Source organism: Bos indicus x Bos taurus, chromosome 19, assembly GCF_003369695.1.
Source record: "Bos indicus x Bos taurus breed Angus x Brahman F1 hybrid chromosome 19, Bos_hybrid_MaternalHap_v2.0, whole genome shotgun sequence".
Taxonomy (NCBI): Eukaryota; Metazoa; Chordata; class Mammalia; order Artiodactyla; family Bovidae; genus Bos; species Bos indicus x Bos taurus.
In genome coordinates, this window is record NC_040094.1 from 62,749,208 (window position 1) to 62,773,474 (window position 24,267).

The 24,267-nt window shown below is 55.8% G+C and overlaps 2 protein-coding genes across 8 annotated transcripts in view; one reads left to right on the forward strand and one right to left on the reverse strand.

Annotated features, from left to right (window-relative positions):
- The window catches only part of WIPI1 (WD repeat domain, phosphoinositide interacting 1), a 30,104-nt gene extending 9,676 nt beyond the window's left edge, over positions 1 to 20,428 (forward strand). For all 3 annotated transcript variants that reach the window (XM_027519186.1, XM_027519188.1, XM_027519187.1), the window contains 10 exons: positions 1,191 to 1,287; positions 8,791 to 8,888; positions 9,334 to 9,426; positions 9,918 to 9,988; positions 10,683 to 10,790; positions 13,871 to 14,035; positions 15,673 to 15,780; positions 16,536 to 16,654; positions 16,841 to 16,941; positions 19,947 to 20,428. In XM_027519186.1, coding sequence (XP_027374987.1) covers positions 1,191 to 1,287; positions 8,791 to 8,888; positions 9,334 to 9,426; positions 9,918 to 9,988; positions 10,683 to 10,790; positions 13,871 to 14,035; positions 15,673 to 15,780; positions 16,536 to 16,654; positions 16,841 to 16,941; positions 19,947 to 19,994 — 1,008 coding nt within the window. In that variant the 3' untranslated portion in view covers positions 19,995 to 20,428. The remainder of the gene's footprint in view (positions 1 to 1,190; positions 1,288 to 8,790; positions 8,889 to 9,333; positions 9,427 to 9,917; positions 9,989 to 10,682; positions 10,791 to 13,870; positions 14,036 to 15,672; positions 15,781 to 16,535; positions 16,655 to 16,840; positions 16,942 to 19,946) is intronic.
- Position 20,429: 1 nt separating this feature from the next.
- The window catches only part of ARSG (arylsulfatase G), a 105,249-nt gene continuing 101,411 nt past the window's right edge, over positions 20,430 to 24,267 (reverse strand). For 3 of the 5 annotated variants that reach the window (XM_027519175.1, XM_027519176.1, XM_027519174.1), the window contains 2 exons: positions 24,159 to 24,249; positions 20,430 to 21,365 (listed from right to left, as the gene is read on the reverse strand). In XM_027519175.1, coding sequence (XP_027374976.1) covers positions 21,030 to 21,365; positions 24,159 to 24,249 — 427 coding nt within the window. In that variant the 3' untranslated portion in view covers positions 20,430 to 21,029. Of the gene's footprint in view, positions 21,366 to 21,394; positions 21,655 to 22,959; positions 23,036 to 24,158; positions 24,250 to 24,267 lie in introns of those variants that run through there. The other 2 variants (XM_027519179.1, XM_027519178.1) reach the window with 2 other exon arrangements.

A 24,267-nucleotide genomic window follows, 5' to 3' on the forward strand; every position in this document is an offset into this window, starting at 1 on the left:
TTGACCCCATGGACTGTAGCCCTCCAGGCTCCTCTGTCCATGGAATTTCCCAGGCAAGAATACTGGAGAGGGTTGCCATGCCCTCCTCCAGGAGATTTTCCCAACCCAGGGACTGAACCCCAGTCTCCTGCACTGGCAGGTGGATTCTTTACCATCAGAACCACCAGGGAAGCCCACTGGTTAGTAATGGAGCACAGAACACTCTAGTCAAGCCATAGTAAGTGCGGGAAAATGGCAAAGCGCTGGGTAAGTCAGGGAATGTCCGTTTTACAGAGGAACACTAAAACATGCCATCAAGTCGGAGACCCTGCGAGAATCTGCTTTTTCACCTCTGGGCATCCAGCACTGTGGTCGCAGAGCCTCAGATAAAACTGAGAGAGGTGTTTCAGTGTTATTTTCCTGCTTGGTTCAAGTGGCAGTCTCCTGAGAAGTTCTGAGTGGGGAAAGTCTTACTAGAAGAAGAGAACATCAGGCTTTCTCAGAAGGAGAGCCTGCTGCTTCTCAGAGTAATTTTAGGTCCTTCCTTCCCAAGCGTTGTTCCCGGGATGAACGGTTTGGACCGGGAGTGGTGGTCCTCACTCCCAGGGTCCGTGTTAAAAACCCCTGAACCAGCGTCTCCAGGCTTTGCCCCTGGGACGCTCGGTGCTCATCAGGGCCTAAGAAGCAATGGTCTGGAGGAAGCTGAGGCTGCAGGAGTGGGGAGCAGGGGCTGCTGGAGGCAGGAGCCCCCAGGCTGAAAGCCCCTTCCCAGATGGGAAACAATCCGCCTGCAGTACAGGAGACACGAGTTCGATCCCTGGGTCGGGAAGATCCCCCGGAGGAGGGCATGGCAACCCACTCCAGTATTCTGGCCTGGAGAATCCCATGGACAGAGGAGCCTGGCGGGCCACAGTCCATGGGGTCGCAAAGAGTCAGACATGACTTAGTGACTGAACATGCAAAGTACAAGAAAAAAAGAAAGAAATCTCAATTTCTAAATGAAATTTCCCCAAATCCTGCACTTTGCACTTCTGTCCAACGGATGGTGATGGAAAAGTGGGCACACGTCCGTAAGGTAATCTTCAAACCGATGGCCACAATTCCTGCACATTTAGGCTCAGAATCAAGTTAGGACCCACAGGATGGAGGGGTGAGTTCAGAGGGCCAGGTGTTTCTCCATCCCTAGTAACCGATGGTCCGTGTGATTTCAGAGGCTGCTGGTCTGCCTGGAGGAGTCCATTTACATTCACAACATCAAGGACATGAAGCTTCTGAAAACCATCCTGGATATTCCCGCAAACCCCACAGGTGAGCCCCCGCCTGAGACAAGGGCCCTGTGTCTCATGCCCCGGGACTTCTTGCCAGCTGTGTTTCTACCTCAGTTGAAAAGCCCTTCGTGGAGATATTATGGGCAGGGCTCCTCAAGGCTCATCAGGACAGCAGCCTCCGGACGGTCAGAGCTCCCCTGCAAGGAGAAGACCGTGCGTCACCCAGGAGCCCCCAGCAGACCCTGTGAGGCGGCAGAAACCACCAGTATAAGATCAGAGGCCAGGAGTCTCCTTTGTCTGTTCCCAGCCTCTTGTTGATTTTCTGCACGAAAACCTGTGAGGTGGAAACTGGGGCTCTGGATCTGATGAATTTCATGGGTTCAGGAAGGAGATGGGACCGCGTGGCCAACAGGCTCAGGCACACAGACTGAGTGTCTTTGCTTTGGGGCACTCAGGCACAGGACATTTTGCGTCCTGCCACCACTTCCCGCCCAGCACGCTGAGGCTGTGAATTTCCTTCCTTCTGTCCGTCCGTGTGGTGCCCGCCCCTCCTGTGTCAGAGGCGGCCAGCCGCTTCCTCCAAAGGGTCTGCCCCATGGAGTCCAAGCTAATTTCCTGGCAGCACAGCAGTCTACGCCCTGAGTGGCTGAGCGTGGAAATCTCCATAAAAATCCACCAGCCGCCGAATATGGGGACACTGTTGGCTTCACAGGCTTTCAGGGAATATTTGGGGAGCAGCCTGCACCCCACGGCGGTGTGGGTAACCGGGTAGGGTGGCTGCTCCCCAGTGAGAGCTCTTTCGAAGACGGACCACAGGTGGGGTCCGAGCACAGAGCACCTGGGAGTCCAGACATGCCTTCTCTCCTTTCTCTTTTTAAAAACTGGAAAGCATATCCCATTAATCAACCCAGACGCAGCTGCACTTTATAAACAACTGTTAACTTGCTTGAAGTTTGACGTATAATACTCTAAATACTGGGGCTTCCCTCGTGGCTCAGCGGTCAAGAATCCTTCTGCCGCTGCAGGAGACGTAGGTTCGAGCCCTGAGTCTGGAAGATCCCCTGGAGAAGGGAATGGCAACCCACTCCAGTATTCTTGCCTGGGAAATCCCATGGACAGAGGAGCCTGGCGGGCTACAGTCCACGGGGTCTCAAAGAGTTGGACATGACTTAGCAACTAAACAACAACAGCTGTAAATACCAAGTGAAGAATGACTTAGAATCACAGGACCTCCTTCTCATTGCAGCTGATGATGCCAGTGGTTCTTGAATGAAAAGCAGGCATTTCTTCTCCAGCTGCAGAAGGCTCACAGCCAGACCATTCTGGTGGAATTATAGCTGACCGTGATCTATGAAAATGTGTGTCAAGCCTAAAGTCCCAAAACCACATAAAAACCCAAATATGCAGAGTTCCAAAGAATAGCAAGAAGAGATAAGAAAGGCTTCTTCAGCGATCACTGCAAAGAAATAGAGAAAAACAACAGAATGGGAAAGACTAGGGATCTCTTCAAGAAAATCAGAGATACCAAAGGAACATTTCATGCAAAGATGGGCTCGATAAAGGACAGAAATGGTATAGACCTAACAGAAGCAGAAGATATTAAGAAGAGATGGCAAGAATACACAGAAGAACTGTACAAAAAAAGATCTTCATGACCCAGATAATCACGATGGTGTGATCACTCACCTAGAGCCAGACATCCTGGAATGTGAAGTCAAGTGGGCCTTAGAAAGCATCACTACGAACAAAGCTAGTGGAGGTGATGGAATTCTAGTTGAGCTGTTCCAAATCCTGAAAGATGATGCTGTGAAAGTGCTGCACTCAATATGCCAGCAAATTTGGAAAACTCAGCAGTGGCCACAGGACTGGAAAACGTCAGTTTTCATTCCAATCCCAAAGAAAGGCAATGCCAAAGAATGCTCAAACTACGCACAATTGCACTCATCTCACACGCTAGTAAAGTAATGCTCAAAATTCTCCAAGCCAGGCTTCAGCAATATGTGAACTGTGAACTTCCTGATGTTCAAGCTGGTTTTAGAAAAGGCAGAGGAACCAGAGATCAAATTGCCAACATCTGCTGGATCATGGAAAAAGCAAGAGAGTTCCAGAAAAGCATCTATTTCTGCTTTCTTGACTATGCCAAAGCCTTTGACTGTGTGGATCACAATCAACTGTGGAAAATTCTTCAAGAGATGGGAATACCAGACCACCTGATCTGCCTCTTGAGAAACTTGTATGCAGGTCAGGAAGCAACAGTTAGAACTGGACATGGAACAACAGACTGGTTCCAAATAGGAAAAGGAGTACGTCAAGGCTGTATATTGTCACCCTGTTTATTTAACTTATATGCAGAGTACATCATGAGAAACGCTGGACTGGAAGAAACACAAGTTGGAATCAAGATTGCCGGGAGAAATATCAATAACCTCAGATATGCAGATGACACCACCCTTATGGCAGATAGTGAAGAAGAACTCAAAAGCCTCTTGATGAAAGTGAAAGTGGAGAGTGAAAAAGTTGGCTTAAAGCTCAACATTCAGAAAACGAAGATCATGGCATCCGGTCCCATCACTTCATGGGAAATAGATGGGGAAACAGTGTCAGACTTTATTTTTCTGGGCTCCAAAATCACTGCAGATGGTGACTGCAGCCATGAAATTAAGAGACACTTACTCCTTGGAAGGAAAGTTATGACCAACCTAGATAGCATATTCAAAAGCAGAGACATTCCTTTGCCAACAAAGGTCCGTCTAGTCAAGGCTATGGTTTTTCCTGTGGTCATGTATGGATGTGAGAGTTGGACTGTGAAGAAAGCTGAGCGCTGAAGAATTGATGCTTTTGAACTGTGGTGTTGGAGAAGACTCTTGAGTGTCCCTTGGACTGCAAGGAGATCCAACCAGTCCATTCTGAAGGAGATCAGCCCTGGGATTTCTTTGGAAGGAATGATGCTAAAGCTGAAACTCCAGTACTTTAGCCACGTCATGCGAAGAATTGACTCATTGGAGAAGACCCTGATGCTGGGAGGGATTGGGGGCAAGAGGAGAAGGGGATGGCAGAGGATGAGATGGCTGGATGGCATCACTGACTCGATGGACGTGAGTCTGAGTGAACTCTGGGAGTTGGTGATGGACAGGGAGGCCTGGCGTGCTGCAATTCATGGGGTCGCAAAGAGTCAGACATGACTGAGCGACTGATATGATTTGATCTGATATATATATATATATATATATATATATATTTTAAGTCAAAAGAAAATATACTGAAATATTGAGCACGGTGAGAAGCCTCTGGGTTGTAGAATTAGGTGTACTTTCTCTTCTCTTCCTTTATAATTTCTAGGCTCTACAAATTTTTTATACTATCCCTTTTCTCTTATAAAATAATATCAAAGAAAAGGCACATTTCCCTTCCTACCAAAGTTTCCAGGGGGTGCCTGTGACAGAACAGGAATCCCTAAACCTGTAGCAACATCCAGTTTCTGAGACCTAGACCACACACAAACAAAGCGGCTCGCATTCAGCATTTCCAGGGACCTTCCTGAAGTCTTCGGGGGTCAGCGTGCAGGCTGCTGGGCTAAGTTCAGGTGGGCTGGCCGAGGGGCAGGCCAGAGGCAGGTGGGTTGGTTCGTGGTCACCGAGGGCTACCTGCCCTCGCCACCATCCTTGGCCCCTCCTTGTCAGAATCCAGTGTCTGCTCCCTCTCCACGAGGTGTTACAGAAAGTTCCGTGTTAGCTGAAGAAGTTCAAGCTTCCTTCCTTTCTGGGAAGCTTACATTTTTATATAAAACTCTGAAGTTCACCTCACACTATCAGAATGGCTCTTATGAAAAGACGAGATAACAGGTGTTGGCGCGGCTGTGGAGAAAAGGGGGCCCTCTTGCACGGTTGGTGGGAGTGTGAATTCGTGCAGCCATTGTGGAGAAGAGCATGCAGAGTCCTCTAAAAACTAGAACTAGAGCTACCTTATGACTAAGTAATCCCACGTCTGTTTATTTATCCAAGGAAAATGGAAACACTAACTCAAAAGGTATCTGCAGGCATATGTTCACAGCAGCATTATTTACAACAGCCAAGACATGGGGACACCTCAGCGTCCATTGGTGGATGAACAGATAAAGAGGTGTGGGGCATAGATGCAGTGGAATCTGCTGCTGCTACTGCTGCTAAGTCGCTTCAGTCGTGTCCGACTCTGTGTGACCCAATAGACGGCAGCCCACCAGGCTCCCCCGTCCCTGGGATTCTCCAGGCAAGAGCACTGGAGTGGGTGCCACTGCCTTCTCCATAATGGAATCTAACCAGCCATGAAAAAACGAGGTCCTGCCAGTGCAATGACATGGATGGAGCTTGAGGGCATCATGCTAAGTGAATTCAGTCAGGCAGAAGACTAATACCGTAAGATCTCACCTACGTGCAGCCTTTTCAAACAAAACAAACAAGCTCATAGACAGACTCGTAGACACAGACTCACAGGTACAGGTTGGTGTACAGAGGCTCGGGAAAGGAGGATGTGAAATCGGTGAACAGGGTCAAAAGATACTAACTTCCAGTTAAAAAATAAATAAATCATGGGGGGTGTTCCCTTCGATGTGGAAACGATAGTTAATAATCCTGCACTACATGTTTGAAAGTTACTGAGAGAGTAGACCATCAAAGTTCTCATCACAGAAAACAAATGTTTGTAACTGTGTGTGGTGAAGGATGTTAACTGGACTTATCATGGTGATGATTTTGTAATATAAGTATCATATCATCGTGTGGGACTCCTGAAACATGTAATGTTCTATGTCGATTACACCTCAGTTAAAAAGAGAAACAGACTCTGAAGGGTCTGTCCAAGTCTTTCTGCTCAGAGGCCTCTCAGCCATCCCTGCCAGAGATGGGCCTCGATATTTTTAGTGGAGGAAGTAGGTTAATGAAAACTGGGATTCTTGGAACAGTAAAGCTAGAAAAAAGGCTGGATACCCACAGCTCCCTGACTCGTTCATCTCAGAGGTCGGAATCAACCCTGGAAAGGGCAGGGATAACCCAGCCCAAGTCACACGGTGGACAGTACACCAGGTCTTGGACCCACATCTGCCGCCTCTCTCAGCCAGATGCTCCTAGAACAGCTTCCCAAGAGCTTCACATGTGCCTTCAAATGCCACATCATTCACCCATTTAAAGCAAACAGTTCAGTAGCTTTCACATGCAGAGAGTTGTAACCATCGCTGCAGTCAGCATTAGAACGTTCTCATCAGTCCCCTCCAGAATCCATTAGCTCATGGCCGTCACCCGCTTGTGCCCTGTCCTAGGCGCCCCTGACCATCTTTCTGTCTCCGTAGACTTATCTATTTCTGGACAGTCCGTGTAAGTGGAATTCAGTGCAGTCATTCAGCATCTGGTCTTTGTGAACAGGCCTCTTGCACTCAGCACGGAATCTTCCAGGCTCATCCACGTCATGTGTAATCAGGGCTTCGTTTCTTGTCTCTGATACCATTTACCGTAAGAAGATACCAGGCTCAATCTGTGGGTTCATCAGTCGATGGACACTTGGACTGCTTCCGCATTTTGACTGTGATGAATCACGCTGCTGTGAACGCTCGTGTGTAAGTTTCTATGAGGCTGCACATTTTAATTTCTCTTGAGTGGAAGCTGGGGGTTATATAATCATCCTCTGTTAACCTTCTGAGGCGTTGCCAGGCTGTTTTCCAGAGCCCCACTCCGTGCTGCGTTACACTCCCAGCAGCTGTCCGAGGGCTCCAATTGCCTGTCTTTTTGATTAGAGATGTCCTAGTGGGTGTCAAGTGGCATCTCGTCGTGGTTTTGATTAACACTGCTTTTTTCTTTTTCACCCACGTGCTCAGAACCCTTCGGCAGCTACCAGCTGCATTTGTAAGATCGTAACTCTTTGCTCTGGTTCATTGCTGAGGCCCCCGTTCAACCATAGCGTCTTCCCTGCTAAGGGCCCCTCTGGGAGGGCATCCACCAGACAGGCCACCGATCTCACTGTCTGCCCTCCCCATTTTCTTGAGGCCAGAACACCTTCTGCCTGCTTAGGCTAGCTGTTATGGAAAGTGCATTTTGATTGCAAATTCCCCACATAACATGGAGCATTGGGGTTCTCAGAGCAAAACTGGGAAGGTGTGGGTGGTCTCTTCTAAGGCCGGGGGTCCCTGACCAGGCAGGCAGGCTGCAGGGGGCCTCGGGAGAGGGCTCGGGGCTCAGTCTGTCCCTCCCGCGGCCGTGGGGCAGGTGACGAGGACATAGCACTGGCCAAGTCCCCAGCAAAGCCCGAGCCGGGCAGGACCTTGGTTCCCGTTCTCGACGTTTGCTTTCTTTTTTTAAAAACCTCTGCTCTTCTGCCCAGATTAGGGTCAGGTCCATTTTAGCCTAATCTAAAGTTTCTCTTATGCTTTTATAAGAAACCCACTTAACAGGCTCACTTGTAACAAAGAATCAGCCAGCTTTTTTATTTAAAAAGATGTCTCTCTTGTCTGATCTCCAGGTTCCTGTTATGGTGATGCTTTTGGTTCTGGGGATTCTCTGAATTCACTTCTGTCACAAACACCTGTGTTCATCAAAACCGATGTTTATGCCCTTAGGGTCCTCCCCAACTTGCCCTGCTCCAATCCCCTTGTAAACAAAAATGGCTTAGGTTTGATTCAGTGGTTTGATTGTGTCTTCATGCTTCCAAATATCGCTGAAGCGTCTTAAATCCAAAAGGTCCCCTTTCTTCACTTTGTCCGATGACTGACAAACGGTTCACCGCCCTCTAGGGAATTTCCCCTGGGTGGGGGCCATTCCCCTCAGCAAGGCAGGACCTTTGCGCAGAAATAATTTCTAAACAGGTCTACCCCTCCACCACCCAGCCTCCCCCCTTCAACCGAAGTGAATTAATCACCCGCAGAAGGCCAAGGCAACCTGCCCCTTTGCTGCGGTTATTGTTGGCGCTGAGTCGCTGAGTCGAGTCCGACTCTTTGTGACCCCATGGACTGCAGCCCACCGCCCACCAGGCTCCTCTGTCCATGGGATTCTCCAGGGAAGAACACTGGAGTGGTTGCCATCTCCTCCAGGGGCTCTTCCCCACCCGGGGACTGGACCCGGGTCTCCTGCTCTGCAGGCGGGCTCTTCCTACTGGGAAATCCCTTCCCAGTAGGAACCTTTATTTCAGTGGGGAGCTTACGGCCCAGAGGCTGAGTTGGAAGCGAGGCAGATGTCATGTCTGGGCCCTGGGGCACAGTTCAGAGAAGAGCAGGGAAAGCATTCTGCCTTCCGATCCCTCAGCTGCGCCTGGACATGGTGGCTGTCCGGTCAGCAGGTCTCCCCTGGGAGCTCAGTTCTCGGGGCCCTAAGAGTCACTGCGCGTCCGGGTGTGCGGGCCGGCGCCTCCCTCGCCAGCAGGTGGCGCTGCGGCCCTGCAGCGTGCGGACAGCGCCCCGCGGTCCCTGCTCTCAGCCGGGCCCCAGCGGGGCCCGGGGAACCAGCCGTTCGGGGGCTGCTCTCCCCGGCCCGACCCTCCGCCCGGCTCCAGCGGACCCAGCCGCTCACTGGGCTTCCTCCTCCAGGTCTGTGCGCGCTCTCCATCAACCATTCCAATTCCTACGTGGCCTACCCCGGGAGCCTGACCACAGGCGAGATTGTGCTCTACGATGGACACTCCCTGGTAAGTCCGCGCGGCCGCGTGGTCAGCTCCGGGTGAGCGGCGGGCTTGCAGCCGGGAGGTGAGGGGCGGGCAGGGCCGCGGCCCTGGGTGTGCACGGGACCATCACGCGCTCTGCGCCCGTCGCCACGCGTCCACGTCGCCACGAGGCAGTCAAATGGAGTGACGCGTGTCCTGTGGGCCGCGTGCGGTCTGCGACGCCTGCGCCTGTGCTGCCCCTGCCCACCGAGCTCCCCGGAGCCGGGCCCCAGAGGTGCATCAGCCCACGGCTGGTCACCGTCTCCCCAAGGGCAGGAGAAGGGACAGAAACGCAGCGGCCTTGAAGCCGAACCTAGACCCGGACAGCCCGGCAAAGGGGGGAGGGCGTCTCGGAAGGAAGGGGGAGGGGCGGGAGGTGGACGGCACCCCGGCGCCCCGCCATCGACCCCGCCGGCCCTGTCGCCAACAGAAGCCCGTGTGCACCATTGCTGCCCACGAGGGCACGCTGGCCGCCATCGCCTTCAACTCCTCGGGCTCCAGGCTGGCCAGCGCCTCAGAGAAGGTGAGTGCTGCCCGCGGCCGTGTCCTTGGGGGCCCCCCTCTGCCAGGGGTGCGGAGGGCCCCAGGCGCCAAGGAGCTGCTGGGGGGGACCGTGGCACCAGCGCTCGGAACTCACTTTAGAGGGAGGCCCTCGACCCCGAGTGTGCCGCCTCATCTATCATCTCCGCAGACCCAGGGCCTCCGCGTGTAGGGCGTGAGCAGTTCTGCCCAGAGCCTCGCGGTCTGACCAAGAACCGGCGTGCCCGTCCTCACAGACAGATCGGGGTTCTGGGAAGCCAGAGCAGACGGATGGAGCAGCCAGCGCCTTGGGCTTGGGTGGGGAGGACAGGGAGACGGAGGCTGTTCAAGTCACCTTCCAAGAGCAGCTTACACGGCACGTGGACAGCCCTCCGTGTTTTCTCTCCGGGGTCAGATGGTCCAGACCAATCCAGGGAGCTCCCCTCCAAAGGGGCAGGTCTGCAGGAAGAAACGCCCACCTGCTCTCTCCTCCAGGGCACTGTCATCCGGGTATTCTCCGTTCCCGACGGGCAGAAGCTCTATGAGTTCCGGAGAGGGATGAAAAGGTCTGTGTTCACCGTGTGTGTCTGCGCGTGCTCAGTCGCTTCAGTCGTGTCCGACTCTACGGCCCCAAGGACTGTAGGCCACCAGGCTCCTCTGTCCATGGGATTCTCCGGGCAACAATACTGGAGTGGGTTGCCATGCCCTTCTCCAAGGGATCTTCCCGACCCAGGGATTGAACCCGAGTCTCTTGTGTCTCCTGCATTGGCAGGCGGGTTCTTTACCACTAGTGCCACCAGGGAAGCCCTAAAACCCAGTGTACGTGCCTGAAGTTTAAAATATGCCTCATTGTTAAACAATGCTGACCATCACGTGAGCCTTCAGCGAGTCAACCCTTTTATAGTTGTCACACCAAGGACCACTGATGACAGATCACCATGACAAATAGAATAATCACGAGAAAGCTTAAAATATGTTAAGCGGGACCGAAACGTGACCCAGAGACACAGAGGGAGCACATGCTGTGGGGAAGACCGCCCCAGAGGACAAGCTCCACGCAGGGCCCCACGAGCCCCCAGTTCGTAAAAATCGCAGTCTGCAGCCACCACGAGGTGAAGCCCAACGCAACGAGGCCTGCCTGCGCCCGGACTCTCCGGGATACGTTTATGTGTCTCTTTTCTTATGAAGCTGATTCCAAGCAGGAGGCCGCTCGCCTCGCTCGTTCCCGGGCTCACCCTCCCCCTGTGGCTGTGTCTGCAGGTACGTGACCATCAGCTCCCTGGCTTTCAGCATGGACTCGCAGTTCCTCTGCGCCTCTAGCAACACAGAGACCGTGCACATCTTCAAGCTGGAGCATCTCGCCAACAGGTAGGACCGGAAACCCCCTGGAGACTAGAGCAGGGCCCACGTGCAGGCCGAGGATCGGGCTCCTCCCGTCAGGCCAGCAGCGGTGTAAAACCAGAGATGAAGTGCACAATCAGTGGGATGTGCTTGCGTGCGTGCATGCTAAGCCGCTTCAGTCGTGTCCGACTCTGTGTGACCCCGTGGACTGTAGCCCGCCAGGCTCCTCTGTCCATGGGACTCTCCAGGCCAGAATACTGGAGTGGGTTATCATGCTCTCCTCCAGGGCATCTTCCCGACCCAGGGATCGAACCCACACTAGTGCTACCTGGGCTTGAATCATCCCCAAACCATCCCCTCCCCCTTAGTCCGTGGAAGAACTGTCTACCATGAATCCAGGCCCTGGTGCCCAAAAGGCTGGGGACCGATGAACGAGAGGAGTGGGGTCCTGGTCTGACCAGCGCCCCCTGACTTCTCTGCTAAGGCCGCGAGCCTGTGTTACTCGCTGTCTCCACCAACGTGGTGAGTGTGTCAGCGGCAGACTCGGGGCAACCCCTGGGGCTCAGGGGCTGCCCTCCTGAGCCCGCAGCCGCGCTCCCGTAAGCAGGAGGCCGCAGGCAGGTGAGCTGCTGTGACTGGACTCCCGTGTGCTCGTCTGCAGAACCTGATGCAACAACGATCGTGTGTGCGTGTGAAGTCTCTGGCAGGTTCCTTGTAGCGTAGCGCTGGGCTCAGAGGGAAACCAACTCAGCACTCAGCAGAGCGCTCTCGGTGGGCTCTCGGTGTCAATACGGCCATGCTCAGGCCAGCCTTGTGCCAGAGCCTTGAGCGTGGACCTGCTTCGCCCCTGCTGAGCTTTTAAAACTGAAGATCTGTGGCCGTTCTGCCACCCGGGCCGACTCCCCACCCCCAGCGTCTGCTGGCTTTCTGTCTCTGGGTCACATTTCGGTTGTCCTGAGCATATTTCAAGCTTTGGCGTGATTATTCCGTTTTCATGGTGAGCTGTCATCGGTGATCTTTGGTGTGAGGATTGCAAAAGGATGTACGACTCGTTGAGGGCTCAGGTGATGGTCAGCATCTTATAGCAACAAGGCATGCTTTAAATGAAGGCATGGACGCTGTTTTTAGACATCTTGCCAGTGTACACTAAGCAGGCTGCAAGATAGCGTGAGCATCACCATTACACACATGGGAAAAACAAAACAGCTGTGTGACACGCTGTGTTGCTGGGACTGGATCTGAGCTGGCAGCATCCCCACGGTCTGCCTGAGTGCTTCCTCTCCAGCACCACGCGCCTGCCTGGGCCTCCAGGGCTCCAGGCTGACCCTGGGCGGGGAGAGCCTGTGCTGGGCTGCAGCCCGGGGCGTGCGCGTCGGTGTCACAGACTTCATGGCGAGGAGCAGCACATGCTCGCGGCCCACCGTGCAGCAGTCAGGGCATCTAAAACAGTGTCTGTGTTTCTCTGGCCGTGTTGGGCTCAGTGGCAGCACAGGGACTCCTCTCTAGTTGCCTCAGGCCTCCCTGCCCGGTCCACCGGGGCGCTGACTCCCGCTGCTCGTCTGTCTCTGCATCCGACCTGTCTTCCCACCACTCCCCCACCCCGACTCTGAGTCAGACCTGCCTCAGGGCCCAGCCTGGGACTCCCCCAAAGCCTCCTGCCCACTGCAACCCCAGAGACCCCATTATGAGAGAGCACCTGCTGTGCGCCCGCCCCGCGGTGTGGCTGCTTCAGTTCTCCGAGCAGGCAACCCAAAGGCCCCGCCTCCCGGGGAGGAGCACCCCGGCTGTGCTCCCGGTGGCCCCCTGGCTGGGCGCCCCTGCGGACGCGCTCACGTCTTCTCTCCGCACGTCTGTGTTGCGTCCGCCTCAGATGCGGAGCCTGGGTGCAGCCGGGGCCTCTGTAGACCCCGGCCCCTCAGCACAGAGCCCCAGGGACCGCAGGCCTGTCCGTGAAGCCAGGACGCTGGGAGGACATGGGCCTGGGAGCGCCGGGCGCCTCTGGACGAGACCCCACGGCCAGGGGATGTCCAGGTGGTGATGGCGAGAAGCAAATCCCAGGGCCCTGAGCTGGGGCCGCTTCCCCCCGTCTGTCCGTGTCCCCACTGTCCGTCCCGCGTCCTGCCCCTGTCCTGCGTCCCCCCTTCCGTCCCGCATACCCCCGTCCACCCCGCATCCCGCTCCCGTCTGTCTCGCGTCCACCCCGTCCACCCCGCCCCCCGTCCCGCGCCCCCCCCCCGCCGCCAGTCCGCCCCTCATCCCGCCCCCGTCTGTCCCGCGTCCACCCCGTCCGCCCTGCTCCCGTCTGTCCCGCGTTCCCCCATTTGTCCCGCGTTCCCCGTCCGCCCTTCATCCCGCCCCCGACTGTCCCGCGTCCCCCCGTCTGTCCCCCGTCTCCCCGTCCGTCCCGTGTCCCCCCGTCTGTCCCCCGTCTCCCCGTCCGTCCCGTGTCCCCCTGTCCGTCCTGCAGCCTCGGCGGGTTGCCCCGGGTATGCATCTGTCCTGCCCGGCACGGAGGCAGGTGTGCGTCCTGTCCACTGCCGGCTCACGGCAGAGCCGTCCCGTCCCCCACCCTCCTGTCTGGCAGAGACCCCGGGATGGGGCACAGGTGGCGGCTGCAGAGGGCGCAGCAGGCCCCGTGGACTCCCCCACCTGTGAGCATCCTGGCGCCCACTCAGGTGGCTCCGGACCGTAAGGCTACACCGCGCAGGCCTCTCGCCCCGGGGTTCGCTGCCCACACAGTCTGGCCTCGAGGTCTGACTCTGAGATCGGCCTGTTCTTTTCTGGGTGAGCCCAGAACAGGCCTGGGCTTGTTACAGCGGCCAGGGACCGACTCTGTCTCCCTCTCCCCAGCCCCCTCCCAGCAGCCTAGAAATCAGAGCCATGATCAGTTTCCACCTCCTGAATGGAGAGAGGCCGCAGCACCCGGAGCCGCTCAGCTGCCATGCGAGGGCTCCTCCCTGGAACACACGAGCCCTTGGGGCACGGCTGGCAGGGCACGTCCCCATCCACCGTGGGCAGGATGTCACAGCAGGGCACGGCCCCTTCCTGTGCGGAGGCCTGGGGGGGTGGGGGGGCTCGGTCTCACCCTCGCTCACCTTGCTCCCCAGCCGACCCGAGGAGCCCTCAACCTGGACCGGCTACATGGGGAAGATGTTCCTGGCTGCATCCAGCTACCTCCCCACCCAGGTGTCCGACATGATGAACCAGGACAGGGCCTTCGCCACCGGGCGTCTGGGCTTCTCCGGCCACAGGAACATCTGCACCCTCGCCACGTATGTCCAGCCCCACACCCCACCCCCTGCCCCCGCCAGGCAGAAACCCTCACTGATTTATTTCCCAAAGTGTGGGATGCCCCAAACATGCAAACGTATTTAAGGGAAAGCCTAGAGAAGGGAGCCAGGAAGGGCAAGTAAAGGCAAACCCGTGCCCCTCCACTCCACCCCACCACCTTGCCATCCAGCACCCCTCCCCCACCATCAGCCAGTCTCCGTCTGCTTGGTCTCTTCTCCTCGGGGGCAGCTGCAAGCTGGCACGGAAGTTTTAACCTCCTCATTCCAGTGATACTGTCTCGAAGAAGTTTCCCATTTTTATGGATTTATAAAGTTCCAAAGTCCAGGTGCAAACTCCTGTGGGGTGGACAGACGTCTTATCTAAGACCTTTAAGCGCGCCTGTTAAAGCTGAACATTGGAAAGATTTTTGTAAAACTAGCCCGTCCATAATCTCAGATATGCAGATGACACCACTCTTATGGCAGAAAGTGAAGAACTAAAAAGCCTCTTGATGAAAGTGAAGGAGGAGAGTGAAAAAGTTGGCTTAAAGCTCAACATTCAGAAACTAAGATCATGGCATCTGGTCCCATCACTTCATGGGAAATAGATGGGGAAACAGTGGAAACAGTGGCTGAGTTTATTTTTTGGGGCTCCAAAATCACTACAGATGGTGATTGCAGCCATGAAATTAAGATGCTTACTCCTTGGAAGGAAAGTTATGACCAACCTAGATAGCATATTCAAAAGCAGAGTCATTCCTTTGCCAACAAAGGTCCGTCTAGTCAAGGCTATGGTTTTTCCAGTGGTCATGTATGGATGTGAGAGTTGGACTGTGAAGAAAGCTGAGCGCTGAAGAATTGATGCTTTTGAACTGTGGTGTTGGAGAAGACTCTTGAGAGTCCCTTGAACTCCAAGGAGATCCAACCAGTCCATCCTAAAGGAGATCAGTCCTGGGTGTTCATTGGAAGGACTGATGCTAAAGCTGAAACTCAAATACTTTGGCCACCTCATGTGAAGAGTTGACTCATTGGAAAAGACCCTGATGCTGGGAGGTATTGGGGTCAGGAGGAGAAGGGGACAACAGAGGATGAGATGGCTGGATGGCATCACCAACTCAATGGACATGGGTTTGGGTAAACTCCGGGAGTTGGTGATGGACAGGGAATCCTGGCGTGCTGCGATTCATGGGGTCGCAAAGAGTCGGACAGGACTGAGCGACTGAATTGAACTGAACTGAGCCCGTAAAGCTGGGGACCAGTTTCCCACCGTTTCCTTCGCTGTTAAAGATAGAGGCAGCATCCCACTCGGCCTGCTGTGCAGGGTTCAGGAGCGACCTTATGTCTCATCCACACAGTTACATTCAAAGACAAGGAGCCATCGTCAAGGGAGATCAGTAGGACACACCGCAAGGAGATCCCCAGAAACCCAGGCTCCCGGCCATCGGGCCTCGGGCGTGTGGAGGGCGGGACCCGGCGCTGGGGAGGCGTAGGCGTGGGGCGGCGGGGGGGAGGGGGCAGGAGGGGGCGGTGGGGGGGGAGGGGGCGGGGGGGGCCGCGGGGGGCGGGGCTTGGCCCCTGGAAACGGGTCTGAGCCCACACACGCACGTGGGCACCGCAGCGCGTGTCTTCTCGGCCCTCAGGATCCAGAAGCTGCCGCGGCTCCTGGTCGTCTCGTCCAGTGGGCACCTTTACGTCTACAACCTGGACCCTCAGGACGGAGGAGACTGTGTCCTAATCAAGACCCACAGGTGAAGAGGCCAGTTGTCAGAAAGCCGGGCTTTCAGGACTCGCTGTTGCGTCCCCTGAGCCCAGAGCAGAGGGGGCACGGGGTGCGCGAGGTGCGGGGGTGTGGTGCAGGGGGAGCCGCCGGGGTGTGGGGTGGCGGGGGCGGGGGGGCGCCAGGGTGCGGGGGTGGGGTGCAGGGCCCCTGGGTGCGGGGGTGGCGCTGGGGTGTGAGGTGCAGGTGTGTGCGGTGCGAGAGGATGCAAGGGTGCGGGTGCAGAGGGGGCGCCGGGGTGCTGGGGGGCGCTGGGGGCGGGGCCCCGGGGTGCGGGGAGCCCGGGGTGCGGGGGCAGGGTGCGGTGGGGGCCCGGAGTGCGGGGGCGGGGGCCCCCGCTGGGTGTCGGGCTCCCGTTGGCTCAGCAGCAGGCATGCCGGGCTATCCCTGCCGGCCCCTCCTTCCCCGGGGTCCCTGGGACGTGTTTGCCAAACTGAACGGAGACCTCTCCTGCCGTCTGCGGGCAGGACGCCCCTGGCCTGGGCCCCCTGGAGAGCCGGCCTGCGCATCCCCGCCTGGACCGCACAGGTGGGCGCAGGTCCCGGAACCAGGGATGGGACGTTCACGACTGACCCGGCCGTCGGAGGGCGTGCTGGTCCGGGGAACCGACGCGGGGCTGCGCCTGAACCCGGGGCCAGGCCCGGCCTCCCCGGCTCTTCCTCGGGAGGTGTCCTGGGCGGGAGGTGATCACTCGTCTCTCCCTGCCCCCTCCATCGCTGCCGGTAGCTTGCTTGGCTCAGGAACCAGCGAAGAGAATAAAGAAAATGACCTCAGACCGCCCTTACCTCAGTCTTACGCCGCGACGGTAGCCAGGCCAAGCGCGTCCGCAGCCTCCACCGTGCCGGGTGAGCGGGCCCGGGGGGCCTGGGTGGTCACCGAGCCGGGTGAGCGGGCCCAGGGGGCCTGCGTGGTCACCGTGCCGGGTGGGCCCGCGGGTTACTGGGTGGTCACCGTGCCGGGTGGGTGGGCCCGCGACCTAGGCCTGAGATCAGCGCCCCCAGCGTTTCTCACACCGCACTGCCGTTCTGCAGGTTACTCCGAGGACGGCGGGGCGCTCCGCGGGGAGGTCATTCCCGAACACGAGTTTGCAACGGGACCGGTTTGTCTGGACGACGAGAACGAGTTCCCTCCTGTGAGCACCGGAGGCCCCTAGAGCTCGGTCCCTGTGCCTGGAAGGGCCCTCCCCTCCGCCCGGGCGGAGCCTCTTTCCCCTTTTCTGCTCCGCACCACCTAATCCTGCCCGAACACCCGGGAGGCCAGCGGGGTTTAGCGTGCGGTGGGCCTCCGCCCAGACTAGCCCACCCGCGTGTTAGGACGGCGCGTTCTCTCCCAGGCGGTCTCGCGGCCTCCCCCGTTCAGAGACCGGGGCCTCAGTTCCGCTTCTTTAGCTGTGTTTTCACAGCTCAACTCCTTTTCCCGAGGTGCCTCATGTCCTAGCAGAACGTTGGCGCCCTCGTGCTACAGGTGATGCTCTGACAGGACGGGGCCCTCGGCCCCTCTTCTCTGACAGACAGACCCTGCAGAGCCACTTGTCAGCGGGGACCTCCCCCACCCCCGACCCCTCTAGCCCAGCCCGCCACCCAGCCCCTGCTTCAGCCCTGCCGGCAGAGGCGGCCCCAGGCTGGGCTGGGCGCTGGGCAGGGCTCCTTCGCACGTCTTGGGGAGAGGAGAAGCTTGGGGAGAGGAGAAGCTTGTCCCCCTGGTTCTGAGCCTTCAAGCTTCTGTTCCGGGTAGCAGAGAGCCCCTCTAGTGAGCTTTAGTTAGAGAGCAGCCGGGACGGTCAGCTTGGAATCATCTCGAGATGGAAGCAGTGTTTAGGCCTAAACGTGGGGGGCTCCCTGACCGTTCCTCCTGGAGGCAGAGAGAGGCAGCCGCTGGGGCACAGGTCTTGGGGACCAGTGTTTTCTCTCGGTGCTGATTTCATGCCAGGTGGATTACATTTGCAAGAGGATGGAGGGGGAGTCTGGCTTCTCTCTTGCATAGATCTGTAGGACAGTCTAAGCAGAGGAAAGAAAGGGAGGGGGCCTCCCTGGTGGGCCAGTGGTTAAGACTCCACACTTCTCACACTGGTGCAGGTGTGATCTCTGTTCGAGGAATTAAGATCTCATATGCCACATGTTACAGCCAAAAAATACAAAACAAAAAGCTGCCACGGGCCCTTCGTGCAGGGGCTGAAAGGCCACATTCGTCATTTCCCAAAAGGCTCCACGGGGTGCTGCGTGAGACGGACATTTCTGGCTTTTTATAGCTCGTCGCACACAGTGCCAGCAAGTGAAGTTGGCATTTCAGGGGTAGAAAGCAGTCGTCGTTAAAACTGTGCGCTTAAAAACATTTGTTGGCTCGATGCTTCCCAGTAGGGCAGTTGTTTTGCTTTGGGGGTTCTCTTGCCCCTCCTCACTACAGAGGGAGCTTTTCTGTCCCCCAAAACTTGGCATCTGGGTCCTAAAGTTGCATCCTTGGAACCCAGAGCAGGTCAGACGCAGTGGTTTATGGGACCTTCCTACACGTCATCAGATCCCACTTCAGCAGTTAGAGAAGTCTGGGGCTGCTGTAAAAAATGATTGGATTATGAGACTCTCAGCTGTAACCAGAGCAGACCTGGAAACCTCTTATATTTACAGAACCGGGTTACCTTGGATATTGGCATTCAGAGGTGATCTCTTGCCAAAGAAAACCTGTATCAAATTAAAGGTACCCCATGTTATTTGGTGTACCTGTTATTTGATACATCATTCGGAGTAAAAAACAAAAAACTGGAGATGCTTAAGAATTAGCGACAGAATGGGATGCCTGTCTGCTTAGGCAATGCCAAGGGAGCCTGGGAGGAGCCAGTCGTCCCGTCTCCCGCATCAGCACCAGATGAGTGGAAGCTGCTTTAAATTGCATTGGGGCTTCTTATTTATATACGAGTGGGAGTGTCCGTCACTGAAAGAGGTTCCCTGGAATGCTCGTCAGGCCCTAGTGATTTTGAAGCAGCCCCCAAAATTGTGCAGAGACGGCAGGAGGACTCGTGGGGGCCATCGGACCCCAGGCCTGCCCTGAGGCTGCAGGCACAGCGATGGGTAATGAGCGGGCTTCTCCATCTCAGCCATGAGGGTCAGAGGCCTGGTACGTTCTCATGAGAGGGACTGTCTCATTCACGCCCTCGCTGGCTGCGATCATCTATCCGGAGAGTCTAGACACTTCTCTCTGTGCCTGTCCTGAAGTGCCAGGCCCGTTACAAACACTGGCCCAGCAGTCTCATCTCTACCCACATTCCCAAAGGTACTCTGGGATCCTGATGCATCCTGGGGTCTTAGCAGCTCACAGACAGGAGTCGGGGTTTGCCTGGATAATCCCGAGGGGTCCCTGTGTAGTCACTGCTGATCTTCCTCTTCAAACACACTGACACTCGCCTGGGTAGCATCCCGCTTCCCTTCTTGGGATTTACTTTGCTCTGAGCACAGTGAGAGAAAAGAGGACTGATCGTTTCCGGTCCCTTGGAAAGATGCTGTATTCGGGAAAGATGCTGTATTCGTGAAGGGAGCAGCTTTGGGTCAGTAACAAGTCGACCTTGGCAAGTCTGCATATTTTCTGATGTTCATCTTACTCTTGGGAGCAGGAGTGAAGGAATTGGGACCAAAGGTGTTTACTGACTTTTTCACAGTGACTTAGCAGTCTGTGTTTACAAGTAAGATGAGCCTTTAAAGAAAATACACATATACATATCAATATGCATATATATTTTGGGCTTCCCTGGTGGCTCAGATGGTAAAAAAAAAAATCGGCTTGCAGTGCAGACCTGGGTTGGAAAGATCCCCTGGGGGAGGAAATGGCAACCCACTCCAGTGTTCTTGCCTGGAGAATCCCATGGACAGAGGGGCCTGGTGGGCTGCAGTCTATGGGGTCGCAAAGAGAGACAACCGAACACGCAGACACTTGCACACACACACACACACATATACATATATATTACAAATAGTATTTTCTGCACCCAAAGAAGACAGGTGACCCCCGTGGCCACACTCGAGGGCCGGTCTGTGGACTGATGGATGGGGAACCTCCCCTGGCCCCGCGTGGACACTGACCTGCAGGCACGCCGCCCACCTGTCAGCAGCCCCCAGAAAGGGTAAGGCCGCTCTGTTTTGATTTCGGCAGATCACTTCGTGCCGTGGAGATCAGCAGGACAAAGCCACGCCGTCCTGACGGGCAGCAGGACCGCCCGGGTCAGGAGGTTCTGGAGCAAACGAGGAAGGTGGACGAAAGGCAGGCGGTTGAGTGAGCAGCGGGGGCGGGGGACAGAAGCCCCGGGATGTGGATCTCAGCCTGCGGGCGCGGGGGCGACAGGCGTCAGGCCGGCCTGCACGCATGTCCTGCCCTCGAAAGGGTGTCCCAGCTGCAGCGTCCACCGGAACGAACCATACCCATCGACAACCCGAACTTTAATGAACAAGGGCATCCTTTTGAACATGTATGCTGTGTATAAAATGTACCTATAGGAACACCTCTCGGAACTGTATTCCTTGTATGAGACTCAGAGAGGCTGTTGTAGCCAGGCAAAAGGTGTTTGCAGTGACCAGAATAAATCATTTATGACCTTTCAGTCCCATTTAGGACACTAATAAAATCATGGCAATGCACTTTTGAGGCTTTAAAATTGTACTTCTTTGTGGTTTGAGGAAGCAGGAAGAATTCCTAAAATCCACAAAGGACAGACATTTGCCTGTGGAAGGGATGGAGGGAGGTGGGGAGGCTTCTGTGGCGCTTCCGCTTGGAGACAAGCGGGCCTGCGTCACGTCTGCGTCCACCTTGCCCCGGCGTCCCTGGGGGAGCCTCCCGGCCCGAAGCGTCTCCGGTCTGCACCCCGCCTCCTGGCCGCACTCAGCACGGTCACAAGCTCCCAGGTGGTCTGCGGGCGCAGGAAAGGCGGGCGGGGCTGCTGGAGACGCCAGAGGGACGGGCCTCCGTTCAAAGGACCGGCAAAACTGGGTACATTTAAAAAAAGAAAAAGGAACTAAAGCGTATTGTGCGCTGCTCGGGGTCACGTCCTGTTCCAGGCAGGCACCTTCACGTCTCGCCTGGTCCTCCTTCAGCGTCCGCCTGCGAGTCCAGTTACATAACCGCCCAAGTTCAGAGGCTGGTCTGACTCCTGACTCGCTGTCTTTGCTCACAGCGCGGGCGCGGCGCGCTCTCAAACGGGGACGCAGAGCGGTGACTGCAAAACAGCTCTGAGCCCCGTCTTCAAAGCACACGGGGCCGCGGCGGGGGCAGGCACCCGCGGCGTCCTGGTACAGTGCGTCCCTCACGCGGCCCGGCAGCGGCAGGCGGGGCGGCGGGGGTCGCAGCAGGGGCGCACGGAAGGATCCTGGCTGTAATCCGCCCGCGAGACGCGGTCGCGGGCGATGTCGGCGAGGACGCCCGCGAGAGCCGCCGCGACCCTGGGCAGCACCGCCCGGTACTCCGCGCCGCCCCGGTCCAGTGGCGCGGCCTCCGCGAGGTCAGCTTCCAGGTCGAAGATGAGGGGGCGCTCGTGGTGCCGCTCGGGGCCGACGCTCCCGTCGCAGGCTCGGGCTCCGCCTGGGGAGGGGACGGCAGAGACCCCGTCAAGCCAGCGTCGGCCCGAGGTGTGCAGAGCACCCCGATGAATTCTGAGTGCTAACTGGAGTGAGCCCAGAACCGGCGTGCAGCGGAGAGACCGGTTCACCCACACAACAAGTCTGAAGGGCTCAGCAAGGAGGGGATGTGGAGCTCACACAGTGAATGCTATTAAGCTAGACAGGCCTGATAAACACTTCGTGTTCTCCACTGAAGTCCTTAAACGTTCATGCTAGGAGCGAAGACTATGTCCCAGGATGGAGACATTTACCTAAGATTAAGGACAAAATTCAACAGAGCCCAGTTCTAACCAAGTATAAAAGCCAGCCTCCTCAAGTTTAAGGAGATTAGGTGGTAATTAACAGCCCGTGAGGGAGCTACCCTGGTGGCTCAGGGTAAAGAATCCCCTTTCCAATGCAGAAGACTCGGGTTTGATCCCTGGATGGGGAAGATTGTCTGGAGAAGGTAATGGCAGCCCAGTATTCTTGCTTGGAGAACCCCATGGACAGGAAATCCTGGTGGGCTAAGTCCACAGGGTCACAGAACAGACTCACACATAACAATGAATATAAACAACAGCCTAGTTCACCGAAAAATCTAAAATCACGTCCTCAGCACAGGACACATATGTCTTTCTCCAGTCTAATGAAGCAGGTGTCAATTCATCTCAGCCCAAAGCAGGTTTAAGTCATTCGGATGCAGAGTTTCAAGGATGGGAAGTGAGAGAAGAAGGAATCAGAGCTCCCTCAGGCTGCGTCCTCTTTCATCCTGTTCACAGTTTTCACCCCATCTGTTGACATCTCCCTTCTCCCTTTGCTAACTCTCTCGGGAGCTGGGTGACTGTAGAGAAGAGCAGACCTCCCCTGGGGGTCATAATTCCTTTCTGACTGTGATCATTTCCAACAGTCTTATTATGTCGTATGATCTCGGCACTGTGGTGCCAAGGGCTTTCTGGCTGGGTTGCGACTTCTGAAATTAACTCAGCCTGGAGAAACCATACCTCTTCGATAGAGTAATGTAAGGGCTGTAATCTAGAGCTTCCCATCTGAAAGCATAACAAATATCTGAGTGGTTTGCATTTTAGGTCTCGGAGAGTACAACATTCCTGTGGCAGCTTTAATATTCCTCAAGTGATGAACTCAAAAGAACTGGTTTTGCTTTTATGACACATTTTCTTTGGGGTCACTTATTCATGCTCAAGGCAAACAATGTTTGTTCTTTATTATATAATTCTTTGGAAAGCTCTAACTCAAATAACTGAATCAAACTGGAATCCATATCAGATCCCGGATTCGAAAGGGCGTTTTTTTTTTGCATGGGGTGGGGAGAGGTCTTGTTTTTCATTCATTACAAAAAGGTGTTAGAGTTCCTACCAGATCCAAGATTCTGTGCGAGGCACATCAAGAGGACAAAGATTAAAGAGCTTACAGAGTTGAGCTTGTGTTTAGACGCTCAGTTGTGTCCGACTCCTTGCGACCCCATGGACTGTAACCCACAAGGCTCGCAGCAAGAATACTGGAGTGGATTGCCATTTCCTCCACCAGGGATGTTCCTGATCCAGGATCAAACCCATGATTCTTCGGTCTCCGGCACTGGCAGGCAGGCTCTTTACCACTAGCACCGCTGGCCAGCTGAGTTTAGAGGGCTTAAAACTACGAGGAGAAATAAAAGATGTACTTAAATAACTGGCATATATGGTAAAACGTGGTAAATATCAGAGTTCTCCATATCCTACCAGCTGGGAAGATGAAAAGGCATTCTGCCATCCAGGTGGCCTTAAAAGCTGAGAGGGATTTTAATCTGGAGGCCAAGGAGGGTCATTGCTCTTGGGGAGCTAAGACTAGACAAGCACAGGACAGGCTTCCCTGGTGGTCCAGGGGATAAGAATCCGCCTGCCAAGGCAGGGGACACAGGTCTGGTCCCTGGTCCGTGAGGCAAACAAGACCGTGTCCACAGTTACTGAAGCCCCTGTGCCCTAGAGCCCGCGCTCCGGAACAAGAGAAGCCGTCACGGTGAGAAGCCCGACACCGCGACGAACAGCAGCCCCTGCTTGCCGCAACTGCGAATGACCTCGCCCGCAGAGAGGACCCAGCACGGCCACAGACAAATAAAACTGTTTTAAAAAGAAACGAAAATACAGGACGTCCCTGGTGGCCCAGGGGTTAAGACTCTTTGCTTCCACTAAAAGAGGCGTGGGTTTGATCCCCCGTTGGGGAACTAAGATCCCCATGCTCTGCAGCCAGAAAAAAAAAAAAAAAATTCAGGGACCCAGGATGGAGGGAATTTGAATTCAGTTGGAAGCAAGAAGCCACTGGAAGGTTCGAGAACCATCCCTGATCTGATACCAGGTTTCTAAAATACGTTAACATTTAAGACACCCACAGGGTGAGCCAAGAAGTAGGAAACCTCAGTTTGCTAAACAGACCTTCTACAAACAACTACTTTCTGAAACAGTCTCTTGTCAGGCAAATTACACTTTAAAGTCTCTCCAAGCCTCCACTGAACATTCAGTCACACGGGCCCCACAAGTAGAACCACGGGGTGAAGCGATTTTTCGCGGGAGAAAGAGCAGCGTGGACGCGCTGGGCCAGCTCCGAGCTGGCCGGGGAGCTTGGGGCAGAGTGGAAAGACGTTGCTTGCGTATTTGTGTGTGTGGCGGGGCCCCTGGGACCGGATCTGGGGCGATGCCGTCAGAGATGCCGAGCGCGTCCCTGAAGGAGGGCCGCACCCTCGCTGTGAGGCCTGGGCGGGGTCCGCGGGGCGCCCCCCACTCACCGGTGACGTAGAAGGCTTTGTACTGCTCCAGGCGGACGGTCTGAAGCGCTCCGTCCTCTCCGGCAGCCCCACTGTTGGGGTGGAACAGCACCTGGGGAGGGGACAGGGC